General features: G+C 36.3%; 1 protein-coding gene across 1 annotated transcript in view; it reads left to right on the forward strand.

Annotated features, from left to right (window-relative positions):
* LOC107564678 (collagen alpha-1(XIX) chain-like) overlaps positions 1-23,106 on the forward strand; it is a 65,187-nt gene that overhangs the window by 36,053 nt on the left and 6,028 nt on the right. Inside the window, exons 22-37 of the mRNA XM_016249812.1 lie at positions 259-312; positions 606-659; positions 836-889; positions 2,058-2,102; positions 2,962-3,012; positions 3,124-3,168; positions 5,167-5,193; positions 7,617-7,670; positions 8,560-8,604; positions 9,573-9,617; positions 9,730-9,792; positions 13,221-13,256; positions 16,204-16,248; positions 16,696-16,839; positions 20,959-21,025; positions 21,869-22,012. Coding sequence (XP_016105298.1) covers positions 259-312; positions 606-659; positions 836-889; positions 2,058-2,102; positions 2,962-3,012; positions 3,124-3,168; positions 5,167-5,193; positions 7,617-7,670; positions 8,560-8,604; positions 9,573-9,617; positions 9,730-9,792; positions 13,221-13,256; positions 16,204-16,248; positions 16,696-16,839; positions 20,959-21,025; positions 21,869-22,012 — 973 coding nt within the window. The remainder of the gene's footprint in view (positions 1-258; positions 313-605; positions 660-835; positions 890-2,057; positions 2,103-2,961; positions 3,013-3,123; positions 3,169-5,166; positions 5,194-7,616; positions 7,671-8,559; positions 8,605-9,572; positions 9,618-9,729; positions 9,793-13,220; positions 13,257-16,203; positions 16,249-16,695; positions 16,840-20,958; positions 21,026-21,868; positions 22,013-23,106) is intronic.

Below are 23,106 nucleotides of genomic sequence, written 5' to 3' on the forward strand. Positions count from 1 at the left end.
TAATTCTTGAAGTACATTTCCTCTGTTACAACAAGGCATTGCAAGGCAAATATATTACACATGGTGCAACAATTGTAGCAAAAAATGGTTTGCATACTTGTACAGTCGAGTGTCTGAATGTGAGACATTCAGTGACAGGCAAGAATTGAGGCCAGAGATAAACATGAATAATATATGAGAGCATTCTTAGAGAGAAACTCAATCAAAAGATTGTACTTACTGTCTCAACTATTTTCCATCTGTCTCGTTGTCATATAGGGAGTGAAGGGTGAGAGAGGCTTTCCTGGTCCGATGGGGGATAAGGGTGATGAGGTGAGTTATCAGAATTACACGGTGCAATGCGACAAATCTAAACTAATCCTTGTAAAGTTGTCTGATGCATCATAGTTGACTACTGTACTGCTGCCTATCTACATTTTTTTTTTTTAACACTGCGTCTGAAATGAAATGATTTTATTTGTTTGAGCAGTTTGCATAGGTATTTAAATAAACTTCTGTTGAAGTTTAGCCCCAAGCGCACAGTTAATTGGTCCAAGGTTAGAGAATGCATTATCATACAATACAATTATTACTACAATTATTTTTAACTGTTTCTCTATTCCTAGGGGTCCCCAGGTGTGCCAGGATTGCCTGGATCCACAGGCCGCATGGGTCCACAGGTGAAAATTTTCCAACAAAAATAAATGTTATCATGACTTCATAATTACTACATGGCTACTACATTTTTTTTGTCAAAAAAATAAATAAAATTAATAAAAATAATTATTTAATTTTTTATGATTTAATTTTGGCTATTTAATCAAAAATAACCTCATGCATATTCCTCTGCATTTAGGGACTTATTGGCAGACCAGGACCTGTTGGGCCCCTAGGACCAAAGGGAGAACAGGTAAGCATAATTAAGTGATAATTTCTGCTTTAAGATTTTTAAATAATATTAAGTACTTTAAAAAAAAGATAGTTATTTCAAACCCAGACATAATATAATTATTTGTGGAACACAGTGAGATGTTTGCAAACTGTTCATGCTATACTTTTCCATAGAATATACATTATGGACATGGTTAATGTCAAGTGCATAAGTGAACACTAGATTTGGGGGCTGCTGTTGAGGGGAAAAAAAGAATAAAGAATTAAAATTTGGACCGTTTCTTTCACAAAATGATCATATGTTCTCAGAAGGCCTGAAATATAGTGCGAATGAACCATTTTCATGATTGCTTTGTTCCTTTTTTTTATCTTTAAAATGGTTCATTTTGTCGGCGTCGTTAGCTTGTGGACAGCGTGCTGACATACAGCGCTGCTGCGCTAAGTTCGAGTCCCGACTCGAGGACCTTTCACGATCCTGCTCCCCCCATCTCTCTCCCTTTTCGCTTCATGTCAGTTCTGTTCTGTCCTATTGTAATAAAGGCGAAAATGCCAAAAAATTAATCTTTAAAATGGTTCATTTTGTATTCCACTTAAGAAAGTTATACAGGTTTAGCACAACATGAGAGTGAGTAAATAATATATATTTTTAAATGTTTGGTTTATAGACTAAACAAAATAAAATTGTTTATTTATGTATATCATCTTAAATGTTATGTTTAAAAATTCCAGAGTAAAACTGAATTTTATAGTGGGATTAAACCAAAATGTAAGGCATATCTTTTTCTCTTTTCCAAACATTATGATTCTTTGACCCATCTGCATCTGTATGAGTCACACACACTTCCTGATAATTGGCTGGAGTAATACTCTCACAAACGGTTAGCAGGAGATAGTGAATATGAGCTAGTGGTGTGCCCTGCGGTGTGCAGATATGCACTAGAAAGGGGATAGAAGCATTTTTCATTGGTTTTCATCAGCTGGTCTGCTCCACCGAGAGCCAACCCAATAGAGCCAAGGGGCACCAAGTCTATCCTCAAAACTTCCAAATCCTCTATCTGACACCTGTTATTATTCACAGCATTTGCTAACACTGCAGTTGGCCTTGACTCTCAATGCAATCACATACTTTCTTTGGAGAGGGAGCTTGTGTTATGCGTGTAAAGAAAATAAATGTATATTTGTTCCAGGGCAGCGAAGGACTGCAAGGCAGACCCGGACCGCCTGGACCCCCTGTAAGTTCTGAATTAAAGTGTGCATTTTCTACACCACTAGGAATTGCAAACATAATTGCAAAAATAACGAATGCTTTCCTATAGGTTTCCATAACTCTTCCTGCTGTCTTTCATTGGTCGCCAAACAGATAGCTCCGCCCCAATCTAGCATCACATGGTTGGAGTTTTAAAAACAATAAGCAATGTGTTGATAGTGCACCAGTATTTATCCTTTTTGGGAAAATCAGCCTACAAGTGGTTTATTCATAGTTATCTCTGCATATAAAGATAGAATGGAGAAAAATAATTGTGTATATAGAAAAAAAAATCAGCTATAAATGAGATGGGTGTAAGTGAAGATGGGTATTTGACTAAAGTGTGCTTTAATCAAATAAAATACTTTTTTGAATACTTTTATTTGTAGCTTTTTATACAGGTTCAGACCTAAATATTAGCTTCAGCAGCCCACGTAACCATGTGGCTGTCATTTCAGTGAACATTAAATATGCAAAATCAATTTTCTTCAACACTCCAGCTCATTTCAAACAAGCATAAGGAAATAAAAAATTTAAATGTAAACAGTATGCAATGCTCTAATACATTAAATTGATAGCCATAATTTCATAACCACATCAGTGGCCCAAGAAATGCAAACAACACCGCAATTTTAGACTCCTATTTAGTTTGTTTCCCTTATGATTTTATAGCTTGGTTGATGATAAATAAGGAGAAAAATCTCATTGACTTGTATTTGAAGGAGGAACCTATGACATATCTGGAAACCATAATATCATATTGATTTGGGCAGGTTATTTTGACTTGAGCCAATAAGCAACCACCTAGCAACATGCGAAAAACCTTGTAAATTTGTTCTTTTCAGGGTGTCCCATATGCAGACGGCAATGGGATGAGCAGTCTCTATAAACTTCAGGTAAAACTTTAACCTGATACTAAAACACACTCACAATATTTTAGTATGCAATATATATGTCATATTGTTCACACTTCATAAACTGCAGTAATCCTTTTGTATTATTTACAGAATGGCGCAGCTAATACAGGTCAACCCGGACCACCAGGGCCCCCGGTATGTGTCGTATTTTTTGAATTGTCCCACATTAAATAAATAGCTCTTTGAACGTAACCCACCACAGGGAATCAGTTGTAGCACTTTTAATGAAGTTTAAATGTCAATACACAAAGAAGCTACATTGATTTGGGAATCTGAGTTTCGCTGCTGTCTGCCCCTGATTTCAAGAGGTTTACACGGCATGAAGTGAAGGACGATCACGGCCACACAGACACAAATCTAAAACTCAGACAATGACAGTAGCCCAAAGGGAGAAGGGCAAAACAAACCCATCACACATACTCAACAAAGTAGCTGCTTGTAAAGAAGGGGTACTTGAAATGCAGCGCTTTAACAGAAAAAAAAGAGAAGTGTATATATAAAAGAGCTTTTCTGCCCTAACGGAATCATCCGATTAGCTTGTCAACACAGCGACACGCACACTTATCTAGTCTGTATGTAATGTGTCCTTCCTTTCCATGAAGAACAAGAGTGTATTCCCTCCTGGGCCATCTTTACCAGACCGCCCAGAACTCTGAAAATGCTAAACTCTTATCAGTAGGTCTGAAAGAGGACACTCTCCAATCTCCCTCCTCACTGCGATAGACTCAAGGAGCTGCTTACAAGTCCCTCGGGGTGCTTTGTTTCGGTTTATCCTCAACTGAACTTGTTCTAAGTGGGACGTGACACCTCCCACAGCATCCAAACATTATTTAACCTCACAAGTGAATGGTTTAAAACTCTACATAGGCATAAACAGTAATTCATGCACAGCACACATCATGCCTTAAATTGTTAGATAGATAGAGCACCATTCAGAATTCAGTTAAGGATGCCTTAAAAAAAAAAACGATTTAATTTGCTGAAGTTGAATTGAGGTACTGTATTTAAATAATTGAGGCAGCAAATGGGAATTCAGAATTGTAATTCAAGTTTGAATTACAGTTTGAATTTAACTTAACCTACACCCCTCTTTTCAACAAAGAAAAAAAAGAAAGGCATAACCAAACTAAAATAGTTAGTTAATGAAGCCTTTGTGTTGCATGCATACTTGTAGTCTCATTTGAAAGAAGACATTTGTCAGTGGAAGTGGAATTACAAATGTAGTTTTTAAGTGCAGCTTTTGCATTGTGCATTTTAATGTGAATAATAAATGAAATATGATCTATTAAAATGTGTTATATAATAATAAAATTGTTATTAATTTAAGGTTTACATTTTTTAATTTCATTCAGCTTCTTTTTAGTACTATTTCCTGAAATTAAAATGACAATATATAGTGTATATTCATTGAATACATTGATTCATGATATCATTAGTTGTTTTTATCAAATGAATTGTGTTGGAAGAACACTTCCCATAACATTTCCCAAAATGCCTCAACATCTTTTCTTTCATCTTAACACAATTACATAATCAGTAGATTCAAATGATGTCAAATATGTATCTATTAACATTGTAGTGGAAATGTTGTGGTGCTCTGTGGCAAAATTATAATCTCTGAGTTGGCTGAATAACTTGTTTTGGTCGTACTGAACTGAGTTAATATTTCTAATCAGTCAAGTAAAAATGTATTCTACATATGAATGGTTAATTACATAATGTAATTATTTATTGTACACTTCCTAACATTCCTTTCTTGTGTGATTCAAATTTCTTTGAATTACAACCCAGTAAATTCTACTTACTGTCATACCAATTAAACTTCCTGGGGTTGTCAGTTGTCAGTTTAATTCCAATTCACACATGAAATGCAAAAGATCCGATTCTTAAATTCTGAATTGTGCTCTACCCTGTTAGATTGACAGCTCACTCGGCTTTGGAACAGAATTCTGTCAGCATAATTCCCTCGTGGTTCTTTTGTTTGACATTCACTTGATTGTGTAACTGTTTAACAGCAAATCTTAGCAGATGCCATCCAGCTAATTACACAGATTGGATTAATTGATAGCACACATAGCAGTAAGGTCAAATAAGGTCAGCTTCACAGGCTAATTTTGTGCTTTTGATTTCCAGGGGCCCAAAGGAGATGAAGGAAGGATGGTGAGTGTTGCGTCGCTGTGATTTGTATTGAATGGTCTTCTGTCTTTCTATGCCTCTGGATTGAGAGAAACAGATCTGGCCAGCACTTGCTTTCTGGCTAGTCTCCATTAATCACAGCTCCTGGCTCTGATGTAGCCCGCGAGCAGCGGAGCACGACAGTTTAGTCACACAGCATTCTCAACAACAAAAGAAGTGATCAGGAACGGCACCTAAATCAAATTGTCTCTGCCTGTGGGAGATTTTGTGAACGCAGTACATGCACAGCTCCCAACAAAAACACATGCATGACAACGACAGATCCCTACAATAGCAACAATGCAGCTCCAGCAGCCAAAAAGCTGGCACTTCCTGTTCTCTCGGGTGCAATTTTGATATTTTTTTATTGTTTCTTTTTTTGCAAAATGATTTTTCAGTGGCATGCTAATTTGACATTTGAATAAATGGTCCCAGCAGTCTCCGGCACTGCACTAGAATTGCGCCCATCTGTCTCCAGTCGATCCTCTTTCTGGTCCCATGTAGGTCTGCGCTCTGTTATACGTGGCAGTCTACATGTGCGACAATTACTGCCGCAACCCGTCTCGGTGGTGGGGCCCGTTAACATGGCGCCCGCTGCTGTCCGTCAATAGCGACTGAGCCATGAGACGAATGTAATATACGATGCTTGTACTCAGATTTTTCAGCACTCCGTGGACGGGTTCGGTGTGGAGAAGCAGCCAATCACTTGGGGTGAATTATGAGCTGCTCTGTTTGCTGCGAAGTACGTATGATTTATTAACACGGCAGGCTAAATGAAAATGGAAGGAGGAAAGTAAATGCTTTGTCAGGATGGTAATGCGACAGAATTAGAGTTAACTCGACGCACTTGTCAGGCTGAAGATAAATGTGTGGGTTTTAATTGAAATAATCAGTGACATGCCTTGAAAAATGGCATTTGGTGTTTGTTGAGTCGCTAAAATACATTACACAACCAGTTTGGTAGCTACACTGTTGTGATCTGCTTCATCAGTCGCTTTGACCTGGAAATACATTTTGAGTTCCATTGAAGGAAACAGGAAAGTCACAGCTTTCTAAAGATCCAAACCATTGCTGTGATATAATCTTTTAGGAGTATTTCTTCAACTTTGGGCACTTTTATGGCCCAGGGGTTGATTTTATCGTGAAAAAGATTAACCCAGTCACTTTGTTTTGGTAAGCCTTTTTCTGCAAGAGTCTGAAAAAACGAGCGCGTCTGATTTCGCTCCCTTGGTGACGTGGCAAAGGGATCTCATTATAATATTACCGTCCCTTAATCTGTAAATTTCCACCCAAGGTGCCATCATTTTGATTTCGCAAGCGACAACGGTGTACCAGCTCTAACGCCATGGCGAAAGTTTGAGATAAACATGCTAACTGTTCTGTCATTGGCTGCACAGACGAGCACAGAACACTGTGTAGAGTCCCAGCCTCAGAGGGGACAAGAGAACAGTGGATTTATTGATTTATTTACTTTATATTGCTGCTGCCACACAGATCTAAAATTTTATTTCCCAGCTGTTTACCTTCACAGACATAACCGACTGTTTTTGTAACTCTTGTGTTTTTAACGTAAACTTGTGTGTGAATGAGAACTTAGTTTAGTACTCACATGCTGTGACAGCCGCTTTCTGTCCATGTGCTTCGGATGTGTGTGCTCAGAAAACCATATATCAGAAGTTTAAACTCATGGTTTAAAACGCACAATTTCAGCGCGATAAACATGATAATCAGAACCAAAACAGATGTTTTTAGCAGATACGAGCTGTAAAGGTGCAGCTCTATTCTGGAAAAGGGGGCGGGGAGCAGCAGCTAATTTGCATTTAAAGACACGGGCCTGAAAAACAGCGTGTTTCTGCTTTCACTCAAAATAGGCATTTTCAAAATTATATAATAAATGATCTGCGGAGTACTTTGAGCTGAAACTTCACAGACACATTCTGGGGACACCAGAGACTTATATTACATATTGTAAAAAGGGGCATAATATGTCACCTTTAATAAAACAAAGTAGTCCATTTTATTCTAAATTGTAATACTGTTAAATGTAAACGTTTGAGATGTATTGAAAATGACACCGTGATGAACATTTTCATTACATTTCTAAAAGTCCACAGGGCTAAAATAGTATTATTGTTTTTTTTGTTTTTTGGGGGAATTTTGAGAAACATTTAACAGTTTGAATGTCAAGATTTGTTTACTCAAAATTACCATTTGTGCATTTCTCTTTAAACAACTTCCAATCCAAAATTCTTCAGTTTGCATTAGAGAAAAAGTTAGTAGTGGAGTTAGTTGCTTTGCCACTTTTACTCAGTCAGTCACTCACTCACTCCCAAGCTCTAACACACATACACAGTCTTTCACACATGAAGGTGTCCCTGCTGAGCTGGAATGTTTTTCTTTTATTCCAGGGTGAGCTGGGCCTGATGGGATTACCAGGTCTAGAGGGTCTGCCAGGTGCTAAGGTAAGTGCATTTGAATGAATCGTGTCACTGGACGCTCTCTCACCCTGTCTGAGTGTCCCAGATTACACACAGCTTTCACCAGCTCAGCCAGCTGTTCCACCCTGTACCTTACTATTTGACATGACATTGCAGTTTTGGTGTGTATGAGTGTGTGTGTGTGTGTGTGTGTTTGACAGACAGAGAGATGGAGGGCAGTTTTGGTGTGTGTGTGTGTGTGTGTGTGCGTGTGTGTGTGTGTGTTTGACAGACAGAGAGATGGAGGATGGTGGCTAGATATTCATAATTAATTCAAGCATTGTTAGTATTCTAATTTCAACTCAGTGCTTAGTCAAAGCACTCGAGAATTCAAGAGAAAGATCATGAATACGAGAATACTAGAGAGGGTAGAAATAATAGGCTTCATTAAATCGAGCCTACAGAATGGCCCAGAACCCCCCCCCCCGACTGTTTCCTCCTGCACGTATCCGAGCGCTGGTGCATGGAGACTCTCTTTCGTCTGTCTGCCAGAGCAGCTTCCTACTTTAAGCGGCATCAAACTCGCCCACTCTTCCCAGAAAGGACTTGTCAAGATGTAGTCGCAGCATTTTGCGAGCTTGCCGACTCCACAACAGCCACAAGGCTGCCTGATCTCAAGCTGTTTTTTTGCATGCTGTGCCCCAAAACTTAAAAGCAGCTCATTAATTCCTAAAGCCAGCAAAGCACATATGTAGGAAAGAGAGCAACTCACACACACACACACACAGATACTCAGAGAATGATTTTGGAGGACTTGTCAAGCACAGTTGGTTTGGAGAACAGAAAGAAAAGCAATCATTGTGTTTTTCTGATGTTCTCAGGCGCTATTGCAGTAGATTCGTTACCTTACTTGTGTATGCTTGTGTGTTTGAAGGGTGATCCTGGCCTAACTGGTCCACCTGGTGTTCCTGGCCCTACTGTAAGTTATTCGGTTGTTATTTTCCTGCTTTCAAATCACTGTACTACGCATAAAACTATTTATTATTCAGGAAATAAGCTACAAGCAGTAAGGTAGTAAGTAAATCGCACAAAGCACAGCAGACAACCTGCCACCCCTTCAGCCTTCGCAATTTTCACAATATTAATGACAACAATTTTCGTGAAAATACTGTTTTATTAAATAAATTTATGAAGTGCCATCCTTCTACTAGAATAAGGAATTTCAGTTGGGAGTGCGTCAATCATGGTTTGATCTCAAACAAATTTTTGTGAATGAAAATGTGCTTAAGCAAAATAAATTAAGATATTATTTAGATTGCTTATGCTTGTTTTCCATATTTGTATGTTTAAATAAAATGCTAGTAATTTAATAACACTATTAAATTTAATCTTTAGCAAATCTCAAAATAAATATCATTATAATTTTGTGATGGCAAAATTCACTTGTAGCATTTAAATTATTTTCTTTTTTATTTGTTTATTCTTTATTTGCTATTTTATAGTAATTTATTTTTATGTACTATTATAGTAATTTATTTTCTACTGTTTTTTGTATTTTCCCGTGTTTATTTATTTTCTAGTGTTTTAATAATTTTTCAGTGTTTATTTATTATCAGCTTATTTGTATTGGTGTAACCCTATATTATAAGCTAGAAGATATACTTCTGTCTCTGTCATGTACAATACTGGACTAAAGAATAACTGATATATATTTTTTTTGTTTGTGTGTTGGATAAGCCTATTTAATGCAGCAATTCATATGGGATTTTCTTACGTTGAAGCTGTTATGGTTTAGTGGTCTGTCACAAGATAAAGGTTTCATATCACATATGAATTTTTAGATAAAAGCAGTGGATGTTTTAGCCATGTTCCCAGCCTACAGGTGGTTTAGATGGACACCAGGTTTGAGATCTAACCATCTCTCCTTCTTGTTCCTGTAACTGATAGGGAAAGCCTGGTCCGCGTGGTGAGTCAGGGATCCCTGGAGAGCCGGTGAGATTTGCTTTGTTGCTTGTTAGCAGCTGTCAGTCATACAGCAGGTTTTGGCAACAGGATAATGTGAGACTGATGATGTCCAATTTTCCCTCTTTGTCTTTCCACACAGGGAGAACGAGGGCCTGTGGGAGAGACTGGCTTCCCAGGACCTGAAGGGCCTCCTGGATCCCCTGTAAGCAATTGTAGCATTCACTACACCAGTAATCTGCAGCGTACACTGATGAACACCTGCCTGTAATCTAAAGCAGCGGTTTTCAGACATCTTTATGATAGGACCCACAAATATCATAATCTTCTTGTGAGGAACATCTTAAAATATAAATGCCTCTGTATATTTTCATGACCCATTTACTGTATTCTGTGAGGAAAAATACTAATTTAAGAGGTTAATTTTGTAATCTGGAACTAAATTAATCAATTTATTTATTTTATTTAATGAGAATAACACTATGCACATTTATTGTTAAAAAATATTATGGAAATGTATAATGTATAATATATATGTATATAATATATTATTAATATATAAATTGCATTTATGTATAATATATTAATAATAATAATAATGATAATAATACAGTGTATTATTAGCACAATAATGCAATATAAATATTATAATTATAATTACAAATAAATATTTAATTATTTATTTTAAATGTATTTACCTGAAGAGTATAACACTATATGCTCATTTGTTATTAAAATATATATTATGGAAATGTAATTTATTTAGCTTATTATTATTATTATTGATAAGAAGAACAAGAATACAATATAAATAAATTATAATTCCGTCTAATTAAAATATTTAATTTTATAGAGAGAGAGAGAGAGAAAAGAGAATAAAACTAAATGAACATTGTTGTTAAAATGCATGTATATTCTGGAAATGTATTTAGTTATTTATTGTTTTAAGAACAACAACGCTCATAGTTATAATAATACAATAATGTGTGTGTGTGTATATATATATATATATATATATATATATATATATATATATATATATATACTGTATATATAAACGCTGAAGAGACTAAAACTATATGCAATTTTTTTTGTCAGAAACTGGAACTGTCGGTGTAATAGTAAAATGTAGATTTTTTTTTTTTCCAATAATTGCTAAGATTTTCCATGAGTCACTTTGTGGCCCCTAGGGGGCCCAGGATCTACCTGTAATCTACTGTTTATGCTGCACCTGGCTGTGATCTACACCCTCTATAATAACATTTAGTACTCATTAGTTTCTATCTTCTATTCTAAACTCTGTGATCTTATAACAGATTGATCCATCGTTTGATCCATCCTTGAATTGCAGACCAGATTTAATTAACTGATTAGTCTGCTGATTGATTCACAGTTTGACTCGCTGTGGATTCAGAGTTCTGACACAAACATTCTGTTGGGTTTTGTCCCTTGATTTCTGCTCACTGGCCTGTAGTTTGATTCAGAGTCTAGGCTGTTTCTAATAAGAGATCCTAGAATGCTAAAAATCACTGTAAACACACATCAGATACACTACACAACTGAAAATATACAGGTTTAGATTGGCTGAATTAATATGATTGACACAAAATTGGTGTGATATAGCGGCATAAAGCAGAGCTCTGTGTCAGATTGTTCTCTACAAACCACAGCGACTGGTTTATTTGCTCATATTTGCTCTCACTTCATAGCACAGAGTAATCTCCTCATATTCTTCTCTGTGCTGTGGTGTTAAACCCGGCTGATGTGTGCTGTGGTAATGAGTGCAGTCACTGAGGTAAATGTTTCAGTGAAGGAGTACAGCAGCTGTACAGGTCTCATTTAATTGCTTCGTTATTTGTACAGCCGTAATGCCTTTAGTACCTCCGCTGAATGCACAGAATTCCCCTGAGGATTTCCTGTTTCTTCCAGGTGATATTTTGTGATTTATTCCTAGTTTATCTAGCTTGAGTCCTAATTGTTCGCACTTAACCTTTGTGGAACAATGTGCACTAAAGTGAATGTGACGTGACATATGGTGGATATGGTGACCCATACATGGAATTAGTGCTCTGCATTTAACCCATCCAAAGTGCACACACACACACACACACATATAATGTGATGTATAGTAGCAGCCATTTATGCTGCGGCGCCCGTGGAGCAGTTGGGGGTTCGGTGCCTTGCTCAAGGGCACCTCAGTCGTGGTATTGAAGGTGGGAGAGAGCGCTGTACATTCACTCCCCCCACCTACAATCCCTGCCGGTACGAGACTCGATCCCGCAACCTTTGGGTTACGAGTCCGACTCTCTAACCATTAGGCCACGACTTCCCCAAATAACTACACGTAGTATTTGCAACACATTTGACATTTGTAATGTGATGTATAGTAGCACCAAGAAGTGTGTGTACTGTAATAGACGCACTTAAAAATGCATGAATGTCATTGCAGTTGATGGCAAAATAGGAATGCAAGTGGCATTTATTTCTAAATAAAACTGGACATTTCACAAGAAAAAAAACTTTACATTCTTTAGAGATGTTCTTTAGAGACCAAATACATACAAAATTATGTCAAAATGCCCGTCTTGATGAGTATTCACGTAAACCGTAGATTATACTAAACATTGTCGGTAAATAGGCTATTAAGTGAATGTAAACAGTTGAGAAAAAAAACTTACGTGTAACAGTTGGATCCGTGCATGAGGTCTTAAAGAGACAGCAACCTAAATAAACCTGCTGCTGTCTGTCATTAATGTTTACATTGAAGACTAACCTGTGTTATTTTAAAGGAAAATAGTTTATTCAGTTTCAGTACCTGAATATTACAGTTATACCTACCTGAAAAACTTAAAGCACAGTTAATTTTAGTTGTATCTTGTTATTGTATTTGTTTGTGCCATTGCTTGTCATTTATCTATCCTTATTTTAATTACTGACTATTTACTTGTCTTTTTTAGTTAAATTCAATTAAGAGTTTAAATCAAAGTTCTTTTTAAGTATCTTCCACACAATATAAATATGAATCAACAACATTATAAATTGTAAAACATAAATATACTGGGTGACAAAACATTTAGTTTGGACATTGGACATATTATTGGTAATTTAAAAATATGTCAAAAAATATATATAACTCCCCCCTCAAATTAAGAAAATCCCCCCCATAAGAGCCACCTAAAGGGGGAATTCCCCCCATTTTCCAAAATAAAATTCAGGCCTTGAGAATGATGGATGGATGGATTGATAGATGGATGGATGGATTGATAATGATGGATGGATGTATGGATAAATGGATAGATTATCTGATTCTCAACCATTCTGTTCTGTTTCTCATATTTGCAACATTATATCTCACAATTGCACATTTATTTTTCAGAATTGAAATGTTTTTTTTTTCAGAATTGCAACTTTTTCTCTCAACTTCAACTTTATATCACTCAATATTCTGAGATGAAAAATTGCTTCCATTTTTACTTCTGTGAAACTTCTAAAAGAACATTATGAAAGTGGTTTTCTAATTGCATCTTAACATTTCTGCTCATTGTGGCTCATTTATTCATCTATGAAAAGTATGATCAGTGCAGAGTTGCTTTGATTGCGAAGACTGATGGGAATGTTCTGTCTCCTCCACAGGGAAGGCCGGGAAAAGATGGAATTCCCGGCTATACGGTATGTGTGTATACAGTTTATGCACGAGCGAGCTTTGGCTTCAGCTGTACTCTGTGTCTAATATGATAACGTTAGGAGAAAATTAATGCTTTTACTTTAATACATGCAGCATGTAATAACTTGTGCTCTAATATTTCGCCAGCGAGTTAGGATAGTGGATTGTGGTTAGACTCGGATCCGTGCTGGTCTACATTTATCTCTGTTTCACTCGATTTCTTTCTTTCCCAAGCAAATAAAAACCCAACACCAGTCATTAGTCTTGTAAAGTTTTCAATAATAATACCGCTTACTCCCTGCTAATGCTCTACAGTGTGGATAAAATCCTGCCCATGAGCCATTAAATCATGAATGATGCATGCTATCACTAATTAAATGTCCCCTAAAAACAGGGTTTGTAGTTTCGAAAGCCTTGTCACGACAAACAAAAAATGTTTCATTCTCTGATGCCTTGTCACAACAGAACACATATCTACAGCAGAACTATGTGACAAATCACATTCCTGCACTTTACAGCAGTGAGCAGACACATCAGAGAGCCGCCAACACACAAACTCGCATATTTACTCCTCTGTCACAGACAGACAAACATAGTAAATACAGCATACATCTGCAGATCTGAATGAAGTTTTATATAGGATTACAATGAGGTTACGATGGTTAGCTGGCCCAGTTTGCCTCTGCTAGTTGATATTGTAACTACAACATCTGGCTGTAATAATCAAGCGTTTTGACCAGTGTTATTTACAGTATGTATTGTTATAGTATTTATTAATATTTAGAATTTTTATTTATTCACATTTCATTTTATTTTTAGTTTTAGATATTTTGTTAAATGCTTTATTTGCTTTCATTTTGTTTTTCAGTTTTAGTAATTTTAGTACTTATTTTACTTCAGTTACAGTATCTGCTAAGTCAACATTTCTAATTTTATCTTTTAATCGAATTAGTTATATTGTTTTAGATGTTATTTTATTTCAGCTATAATTCAGTTCAGTTATTATATTTAATTAAAACTAAAATAATTTAAAACTAAAATTGTGTTACTTGAAATAAAATAAAAATGTTAACTGAAATAAAATGTGAAAAAACGTAACTAATTTAGTAAATCCAAGTGTATTTTATTTCAGCTAGTTGTCAAGGCGTCATTTCTCATTAACTTGAAGTACTAAAATAATTCAAACAAAATAAACTAAAGCTAATAAATAAAAATGGATAAAAGCTATATTGACAAAAATGCACAACAAAATGACTAAAACTTCGAAATTGAAAAAAAGCGAAGAAAAAAATCTAATTTTAAATATTTACATGAACTATAATAGTATAGCAATGATGCATTTTATAATTTAAAACTAAAATTGTGTTACTTGAAATAAAATAAAAATGTTAACTGAAATAAAATGTGAAAAAACGTAACTAATTTAGTAAATCCAAGTGTATTTTATTTCAGCTAGTTGTCAAGGCGTCATTTCTCATTAACTTGAAGTACTAAAATAACTCAAACAAAATAAACTAAAGCTAATAAATAAAAATGGATAAACGCTATATTGACAAAAATGCACAACAAAATGACTAAAACTTCGAAATTGAAAAAAAGCGAAGAAAAAAATCTAATTTTAAATATTTACATGAACTATAATAGTATAGCAATGATACTAACATATTTTTTTTTTTACTTAACTTGCATTTTATTTGTTTAACTTGATTGGCTCAAGCAGAACTGAGCAGCCATGAGTCAAGAAAGTGGATTTTAAACCATGTTTTTTTCAACGAGCAGTTCACCTTTTCCCACTCTATACTGTCTCTGGATGAGTCAAGGTTCAAATGGGTGTGGATCATCTGGAGGAAGTTCACTGACCTTATTTTCGCTTTCATTCACGTCACCGTCTTCTCAAATGGCACGACTGCGAGTTTGCGGGGTGTTGGACCACTCTTTGAGATTTCCTCTATTTTCTTTTCTTTTCCCCCTCTCTGCTTCATTCATGGATGGCCGTCTGTCTCTTTCAGTGGTGCAACAGTGCCATCTAGCAGGAAATTTCTCGATCCTCTCCGTTTCATACTTTTCCGTCTCTTTTATGGCAGGGGCTGAGGGAAACACAATTCAGTGGGCACGGTGATGGCTTTAAACTCTCCTCATCAGGAGCCTGGGAATAGAGAGGAGGAGAGAGAGTGTTAGACATTGATGGGGGTTTGGATGAAAGCAGATGGTTGAGGATGTTTTCACAAAGTGCCACCCGCTTTAGAAACGCAGGCTAGATTGCGTTTCTTTTTTGCTCGGCTGCTGTAATCCAGCAGGAGAATTTGATACCGAGATGTTCCCCGAGGAGCTAGTGGGAGCCGTGATGCGAGAGAGGAGCAGAGATAGATGGGAAAGTGAGGGGAGAGAGAAATGCAAGAGTGGTTTTGGAGTACAATGAGAGGTGTTTCTCTAGAGAGCCCTCTCAGAGGACATGAAGAGAGAGGTATAAGCCAAAGAGAGATCCAGAGGTTCTCTAGAAAATAGTCATTTGTAAATCCTCTGAGCTTTTTTTGCTCTGCTCTCGACTGAATAACTGGAAAAGTTGGGCCATTAAAGCAGCCAGATAATTTTGTTCCACTAATGCAGCTTGGGAGCTGCTATGAAAAATAGTGCAGTTTAGCCATCTATATGTATGAGGGATAACTTCAGGGACCAAAAAATAAAATAAAATGTGCCTGGACGTTTGCTAGATCTGACAAATCACCCTTTGGATGCATCCAGGTGGCTCCTCAATTTGGAAAATTAAGGATATAAATATAATAAAATATAAATCTAAAAATACAATATATATGTATAACATTCACATATAATATCTAAAATAAAAAATGTAAATATCTAAAATCTAATTTATATGTCCTGAGATACCTTTACCTTTGTACCTTTGTGCTTTTTCTTCATTTCTTGGAATTCTCTCTCTTTGTATTTTCACAGGGAGCCACAGGCAGACCTGGAGACAGAGGTACTAAAGGAGAACGGGTAAGATTTTCATATTTTGTTTTGATGGATTCCATACAATATAAAAGGGTCAGTGTAATAATCATTTCTGTGTCAGAATCCATTTTTGCATATCAGATTACACCTGTTCTAAGAGGAACATGTTTTCAATTTCTGAATATGTTATTGGTGCTTTAAAATTTTTGTTCATTAAATCAAAGTCCCTGTTGTCCCTGTTGCTGTGACTAGAAAACTATAAAAAGGGAAATATCATGAAGAAGAAAACATATCATTAAACATATCAGTAATCAAAAATAAACTCATTTGAGTTATGACTACAAATATCTAATCTTCATGTAGTAGCTTTGATTATTTGCATGGTGCATTGAATGTAATTCAGCCAGATGCTATTATCAATTAAGGCTGAGGCAGCTCATAATAGCCGGGTTGTGTTGTTTATATTCTGTTATTTATATTCTGGCTTTGCAGGGAGATCCGGGGATTCCAGGAGAGAGAGGAGTACAGGGAGAAAGAGGCAAGTCTGGAGAAAGAGGGATCATTGGTCCTCTAGGGCCGCCTGGACAGAAAGGAGAACCTGGATCTTTAACAACACCAGGGACCGTCAATCTGTTGGTATGTATATAATCCTACAGTTCCGAGCCATAGAGACAAATCAGAATTTAGTACTTGTTAAATCAATGTTCTTAAAGGCTTTCCATTTCCAAAGACTTCACCAAACTTACAGAAAAATTTGAGGTTACGTTGGCTTTCTTTAGGCTTGCTAACACTGACGCCAACATACATACACTACCATTCAAAAGTCTGGGGTCAATAAGATTTTTTTTGATCTTGCTAAATAAAAATATTAATTTATTTCAAAAAAGGACAAATTAAATGGATCAAAAGTGACAAATATTTTGTAACATAAATGTCTTTACTACTAAAAAATTATGTATTTTTGAATTTTCTATTCATTTAAGAATCCTGGGGGGAAAAAATCCAGTTTCCACAAAAATACTATTAATAGTAATTATTTAACATTGAAAATAATGAGCACAAATTAAGCATATTGATTTTTTTCCATGTATGATTTCTGAAGGATCATGTGACACTGAAGTGGAGTAATGGCTGCTGAATATTCAGCGTTGCCTTCACAGGCATAAATTACATTCTCTAATATATTAAAATAGAAATTTTAGATTATGATCATATTTGACCATATTGCTGCTTTTACTGTTTTTTGGTCATATAAATGCAGCCTCGGTGATCATAATGTTCTTCTTTTAAAAACATTAAAGAGATCTTTCTGGCAACTTAATAATAGTGGCAGTATTAATACTGGGAATTTTAATAATTTCATACATTATAAAAATCATGAATAGCTATTTACTAAGTATATTTATCTTTATTTAATCATTTATTTAAACTTTTTTTTTTATTAATTTGGTACACACTGTAATTTGTTGAAAGTTTCAGTAGTTTGGTTTAATAATTTTTTTTTATTATTAAAATGTTCCTGACTATTATTTCATATATTCATGTGTCAGGCTTTACAGGGTTAAGGAACGTTCACACCAGCAGAGATTTACAGCAATAAAGCAACCGGCAATCATCGGTTTGCAATTGATGGTTGAAGTTGATTACTAAGTATATTTATCTTTATTTAATCATTTATTTAAACTTTTTTTTTTATTAATTTGGTACACACTGTAATTTGTTGAAAGTTTCAGTAGTTTGGTTTAATTTTTTTTTATTATTAAAATGTTCCTGACTATTATTTCATATATTCATGTGTCAGGCTTTACAGGGTTAAGGAACGTTCACACCAGCAGAGATTTACAGCAATAAAGCAACCGGCAATCATCGGTTTGAGTTGATGGTTGAAGCAATTTGAAGCAACATCAGTGATACATGAGCATAATTTTTTTGTGTCAAGTAAACGGATTCACTGACAAACAGTACATCCCATTTGAGATCAGATTTTCAGAAGCTATGGCCAGCGGCACAGCCAGTCAAATAAACCATAGGGCCTTCAGCAGCATGAACACCCACTGCAATCAACTGTACAGCCACTCGATAACCTCCAGCAATAAAACCACTGTCAGCGTGAACCCTTTCCAGATTGCAGTGACTGCATACTCCTCTGGAGGTGGAGCACATCTTTGACCTCAGTAATGATCCAGTTGCTGGCTTTCTCCCAATCTGCACCAGCCTCCTGGCCCCCAGCCTGAATCCATAACCGCAGGTCGCCCCACGCTATTCAGAGGGCAACTGTCATTGATTGCTTTGTTGTGCATGAACACTCCAGAATAAATAATTAGTAGCTCTGCATAACAATAATTACCCACACGTGTTCACAAACCCATCAGCCTCTGAAAAGCGCAAGCTGCAGCAATGAGCCGCCCGCTGCGAGGCCTATATCCAACACTCTCACACCCAATCAAACAAACTCACAACCATATCACTCAGGAGGGGACCATCAGGAGTGTATTGTGTGTGTCGCGGGGGTGGAAGGATAAAGTATCGTCAGGAGCTCTACGAAACTCCACCTCTAAACCACACACAGACAGAACAACGAACATTAAGGGGATAGTTCACCCAAAAATTAACATTCTGTCATCATTCACTACCTCAGTAATGATCCAGTTGCTGGCTTTCTCCCAATCTGCACCAGCCTCCTGGCCCCCAGCCTGAATCCATAACCGCAGGTCGCCCCACGCTATTCAGAGGGCAACTGTCATTGATTGCTTTGTTGTGCATGAACACTCCAGAATAAATAATTAGTAGCTCTGCATAACAATAATTACCCACACGTGTTCACAAACCCATCAGCCTCTGAAAAGCGCAAGCTGCAGCAATGAGCCGCCCGCTGCGAGGCCTATATCCAACACTCTCACACCCAATCAAACAAACTCACAACCATATCACTCAGGAGGGGACCATCAGGAGTGTATTGTGTGTGTCACGGGGGTGGAAGGATAAAGTATCGTCAGGAGCTCTACGAAACTCCACCTCTAAACCACACACAGACAGAACAACGAACATTAAGGGGATAGTTCACCCAAAAATGAACATTCTGTCATCATTCACTAACCTTCAAGTTGTTCCAAACCTGAAACTATGAGTTTCTTTTGCCTGTCGAACACAAAAGGTGATATTTTGAGGATTTTTGGTAACCAAACAGTTGATGATAGCCACTGACTTTCATAATATTTTTTCCATACTATGGAAGTCAATGGCTACCATCAACTGTTTGGGTAAACTATCCCTTAAGTTCTTTGAAGGATGACAGTTTTTTTTTATGGATTGAGAGAGATTAAAGGGAATATTTCACCCAGAAATGAAAAACGAATCCTGAAGTTATACGCTACCATTCAAACGTTTAGGGTAGGTAAAATATTTTTATTTTTTGAAAGAAATGAATACCGTTATTCAGCAAGGATGCATTAAATTGGTCAAAATTTGTAATGTTACAAAAGAGTTATATTTCAAATAAATGCTGTTCTTTTCAACTTTCTATTCATCGAGGAATCCTGAAAATATTTAGCAGCACAACTGTTTTCAACACCGATAATAAATGTTTCTTGAGCAGCAAATCAGCATATTAGAATGATTTCTGAAGGATCATGTGATATTGAAGACTGGAGTAATGATGCTGAAAATTCAGCTTTGCATCACAGGAATAATTACGTTTTCATAAATATTAAAATAGAAAACAGTTGTTTTAAATTGCAGTAATATTTCATAATATTATTATTTTTACTGTATTTTTTAACAAATAAATACAGGCTTGGTGAGCATAAGAGTATTCAAAAAATTTTAAAATAACCTTTCCAACATCAAACTTTTGAAAAGTAGTGTACGACAGCTTTCTATGAGGAACAGATACAATTTTGAGTCTTGATTTTGTGAACTGGGTAAACTAATTCATTGAAAAGATCTGAACTATCTGATCAAAAGTACTTTTTATTTCATGAATCAAACATCACAACTTCCTCAAAGTTTTATGAATGTGGAAGGATTAGTGGTCCAGATATGTTTTTGTTTATAAACAGAAAATGATGTTAGACTCACCAAGACCATCTCAAAGCAACTATTAGGACTTTTTGTTTCAAGTTTAAATGCACGCAGTCATTTGCTTTCCCTTTTTCTGTACATTTTGCACTTTGGTGCTACCTAGCAACCCTGTAAAGTCGCCCTTCCGTGACACTGTCTGAAAAGCTTTTCATGTGGATGTCAAATTGGTGTTTGACGCTTGTGTTATTAGGGATGTTGAAGCCCCGTCATGTTATAGGGCTTTTAGACTGATCGCTGAATTTCCACACCCTGAATATGCATTAGCTCATTTCCTTTTAAGCCTCCACAAGCGTTCAGGTGAAGATGCTGCGTATGTAGCCCGAGGCACAGAGCTTCGCAGGGGCCTCTGAGCGTTTGACAGAATAGCCTTGAACTGCGAAATGTAACTTTTTGATTGGAAGGAAGCGGTTTGTTTTCCTGCGAGATGCTCTTCAAAATTCCGGCCTCCTCCTGTGCAGAGCAGTGATCATGAACGGCAAGATGCTTTGAGGAGAGATGGTGATTACTCCATTATGTGTCATCCATCCCTTTATCTCTGAGAACTCCATTTCTTAGCATGAATAAAACATGAGTCGCTGCCATTTTGTAGCTGCACTTTTTAATCTGCAAATCATGTTGTGCTGATGTTTGTTTTCCCTCTCTGCCTTCTTTTTTCCCTTTCATTTCTTTTTGCAGGGCGATACAGCTGCCTTGGAGGAAATTAAAACATTCATCCGAAATGAAGTATTGCGTGTATTTGAAGGTACATCATCTGCTGCCACTGAGGTGTTTTCTTGTGGTCTCCACCAGTAAATGAGGATTTTTTTTTTTAGCTTTCAGTTCTTTTGTGTGTGTGTGTGTGTGTGTGTGTGTGTGACAGGAACTTTGTAAGACATTTAAAAGACAGTTGTCAACATTAAGAGTATTGCAAAATAAGCTCTTTACATGTTAGGATAAAGAGTTGTGACTTTTAATGTGTTGCCAGCTTGTGTTTTATTGACCCCAACCAGGAAAAAAAATTACCTTAGAATTTATTATTATTATTTATTTATTATTTAGTTTTTCAAATGTTTTAATTTTAATTACATTTTTATTTTTTTACAAACTGAAGGAAAAATAGAAATTTTGTTACTTGACTGTTCTATGGTCTGTCTGTTCTATGATTCTTTTAAGTTATAATATAAAACAATATAATATAGATTCTTAATTCTCCTTTTTTCAGATTTTCATATGCATATTATAAAAAAAAACTGTCAACCTTAACAGTATTGCAAATGAGCTCTTTACCAGAGAGCTCAAAAAATGAGAACAGTTAAGAACTTTTTATTTTATTTTATTATATTTGTTATTATTTCTTTTTTGTTGTTGTTTTTTTACAAATTGAGCGACAAATAGATTTTTTTTTACTGTCAACTGTTTTGACTTTTTATTTATTTTATTATTCTATTTTTAATTTTATATTTATATTTTCATTTTTTTATTAATTTATTTTTTAACAAACTAAGGGACAAATTTAAATTGTGTTAACCAATAGCTCTGTTCAATGACTTTATAATAATATATGCAATAGTAATGTAATTCAGATTCTTAATTCTGCTTTTTTCAGCGAGGTTTTCAGACAGTTACGCCTCGCTACAGAAGACACCAGCTGCTATATTAGCCACACAGGGTCGACAAGGCTCTTCAGGGCCACCCGGTAATGATGGCTCCCCAGGACCCCCCGGAGAGCCAGGACCTCCAGGTCCCCAAGGTAGGAGCCAAAACCCAAAAGACTAAACATGTTATGGACCTCTTTACACTGCTCCTACAATGGTCTCGGCTCACACAAAAACCCAAATGCACAAGACTGTGGTTTATTTATATGACTCATCTGTTTCCCCAGTATTAAGCTAAGTTTTTTTTGCTTGCTTCTCAAGGATTCCAGTTTTTTTTCCCTCTCTCTTTTGGTGGAAAATAGTGTGTATATGTATTTTTAGTTAGATTTACTGCGTCAGTTGCTCCTCAGATTGGTGATTGAATTACGCTGAACTGAGTGGGTTGAGGTCTTTTTGCTCTTTTGGCCGAGTCATGCTTTGAACCTCAAGTTCAAAGTAATCTAGCTCAGAAGACTAGAAAATGAGCAAGACAGTTCACACTAAAGGCATGCAAAAATGGCCATTGAGTGCGATATCGGGTGTAAGGGGTTCACAGGAATCTTGCTAGCTACATCAGACAAGAAAGAAAGCAGATAGCTGCATGACAAAGTGGCATATGGTGCCGAGAGCCTGGTGGGACATATGAAGACGGATGAAGAACCGACCCAGAATAGGAGAATGTAATATCACCCTGGACAGACTTGTGAGAGCAAGAAAGATAAAGAGAAGAAGTGAGCAGATGGAAAAAAGCCACGCAATATCTCACTTTGTTGGATTAAGCCCAGCAAAAAAAAATGAAGGGGAGTGAGAAAATGAGCAACTCTGAACATTTATCAAAGACTGGCAACTAACGTACTGCTCCTCTAGCGTTTCTTATCAATAATGACTTGCAGTTCAGTTCTGCTTCCTCCGTCTGAGTTCTTAAGGACCCTTAACCATTAGGACATGATGTTTTTCAAGCTATAACGCTATGTTGTGTACATTTGAACTCTAATAATTGCTGTCCATGCAAAGAAAACACGTACTTGGAGTGTGTTTGCATTTATGTTATCTTATGAAGATTGTATTATTGATATCCAGGTTGTATTGATGCATTTTCAACAGAAAAGCCACTTTGTATCACTTTGTTGTGTATTTGTGTTTTGTGCCACATTTTACTCTGGATTGTGCTTTGGAGATTGTTGGAGAGGAACGTTTTTCTACAGGCACA

The sequence above is a fragment of the Sinocyclocheilus grahami genome, unplaced genomic scaffold, assembly GCF_001515645.1.
Source record: "Sinocyclocheilus grahami isolate Dianchi unplaced genomic scaffold, SAMN03320097.WGS_v1.1 scaffold955.1, whole genome shotgun sequence".
NCBI classification, from domain to species: domain Eukaryota; kingdom Metazoa; phylum Chordata; class Actinopteri; order Cypriniformes; family Cyprinidae; genus Sinocyclocheilus; species Sinocyclocheilus grahami.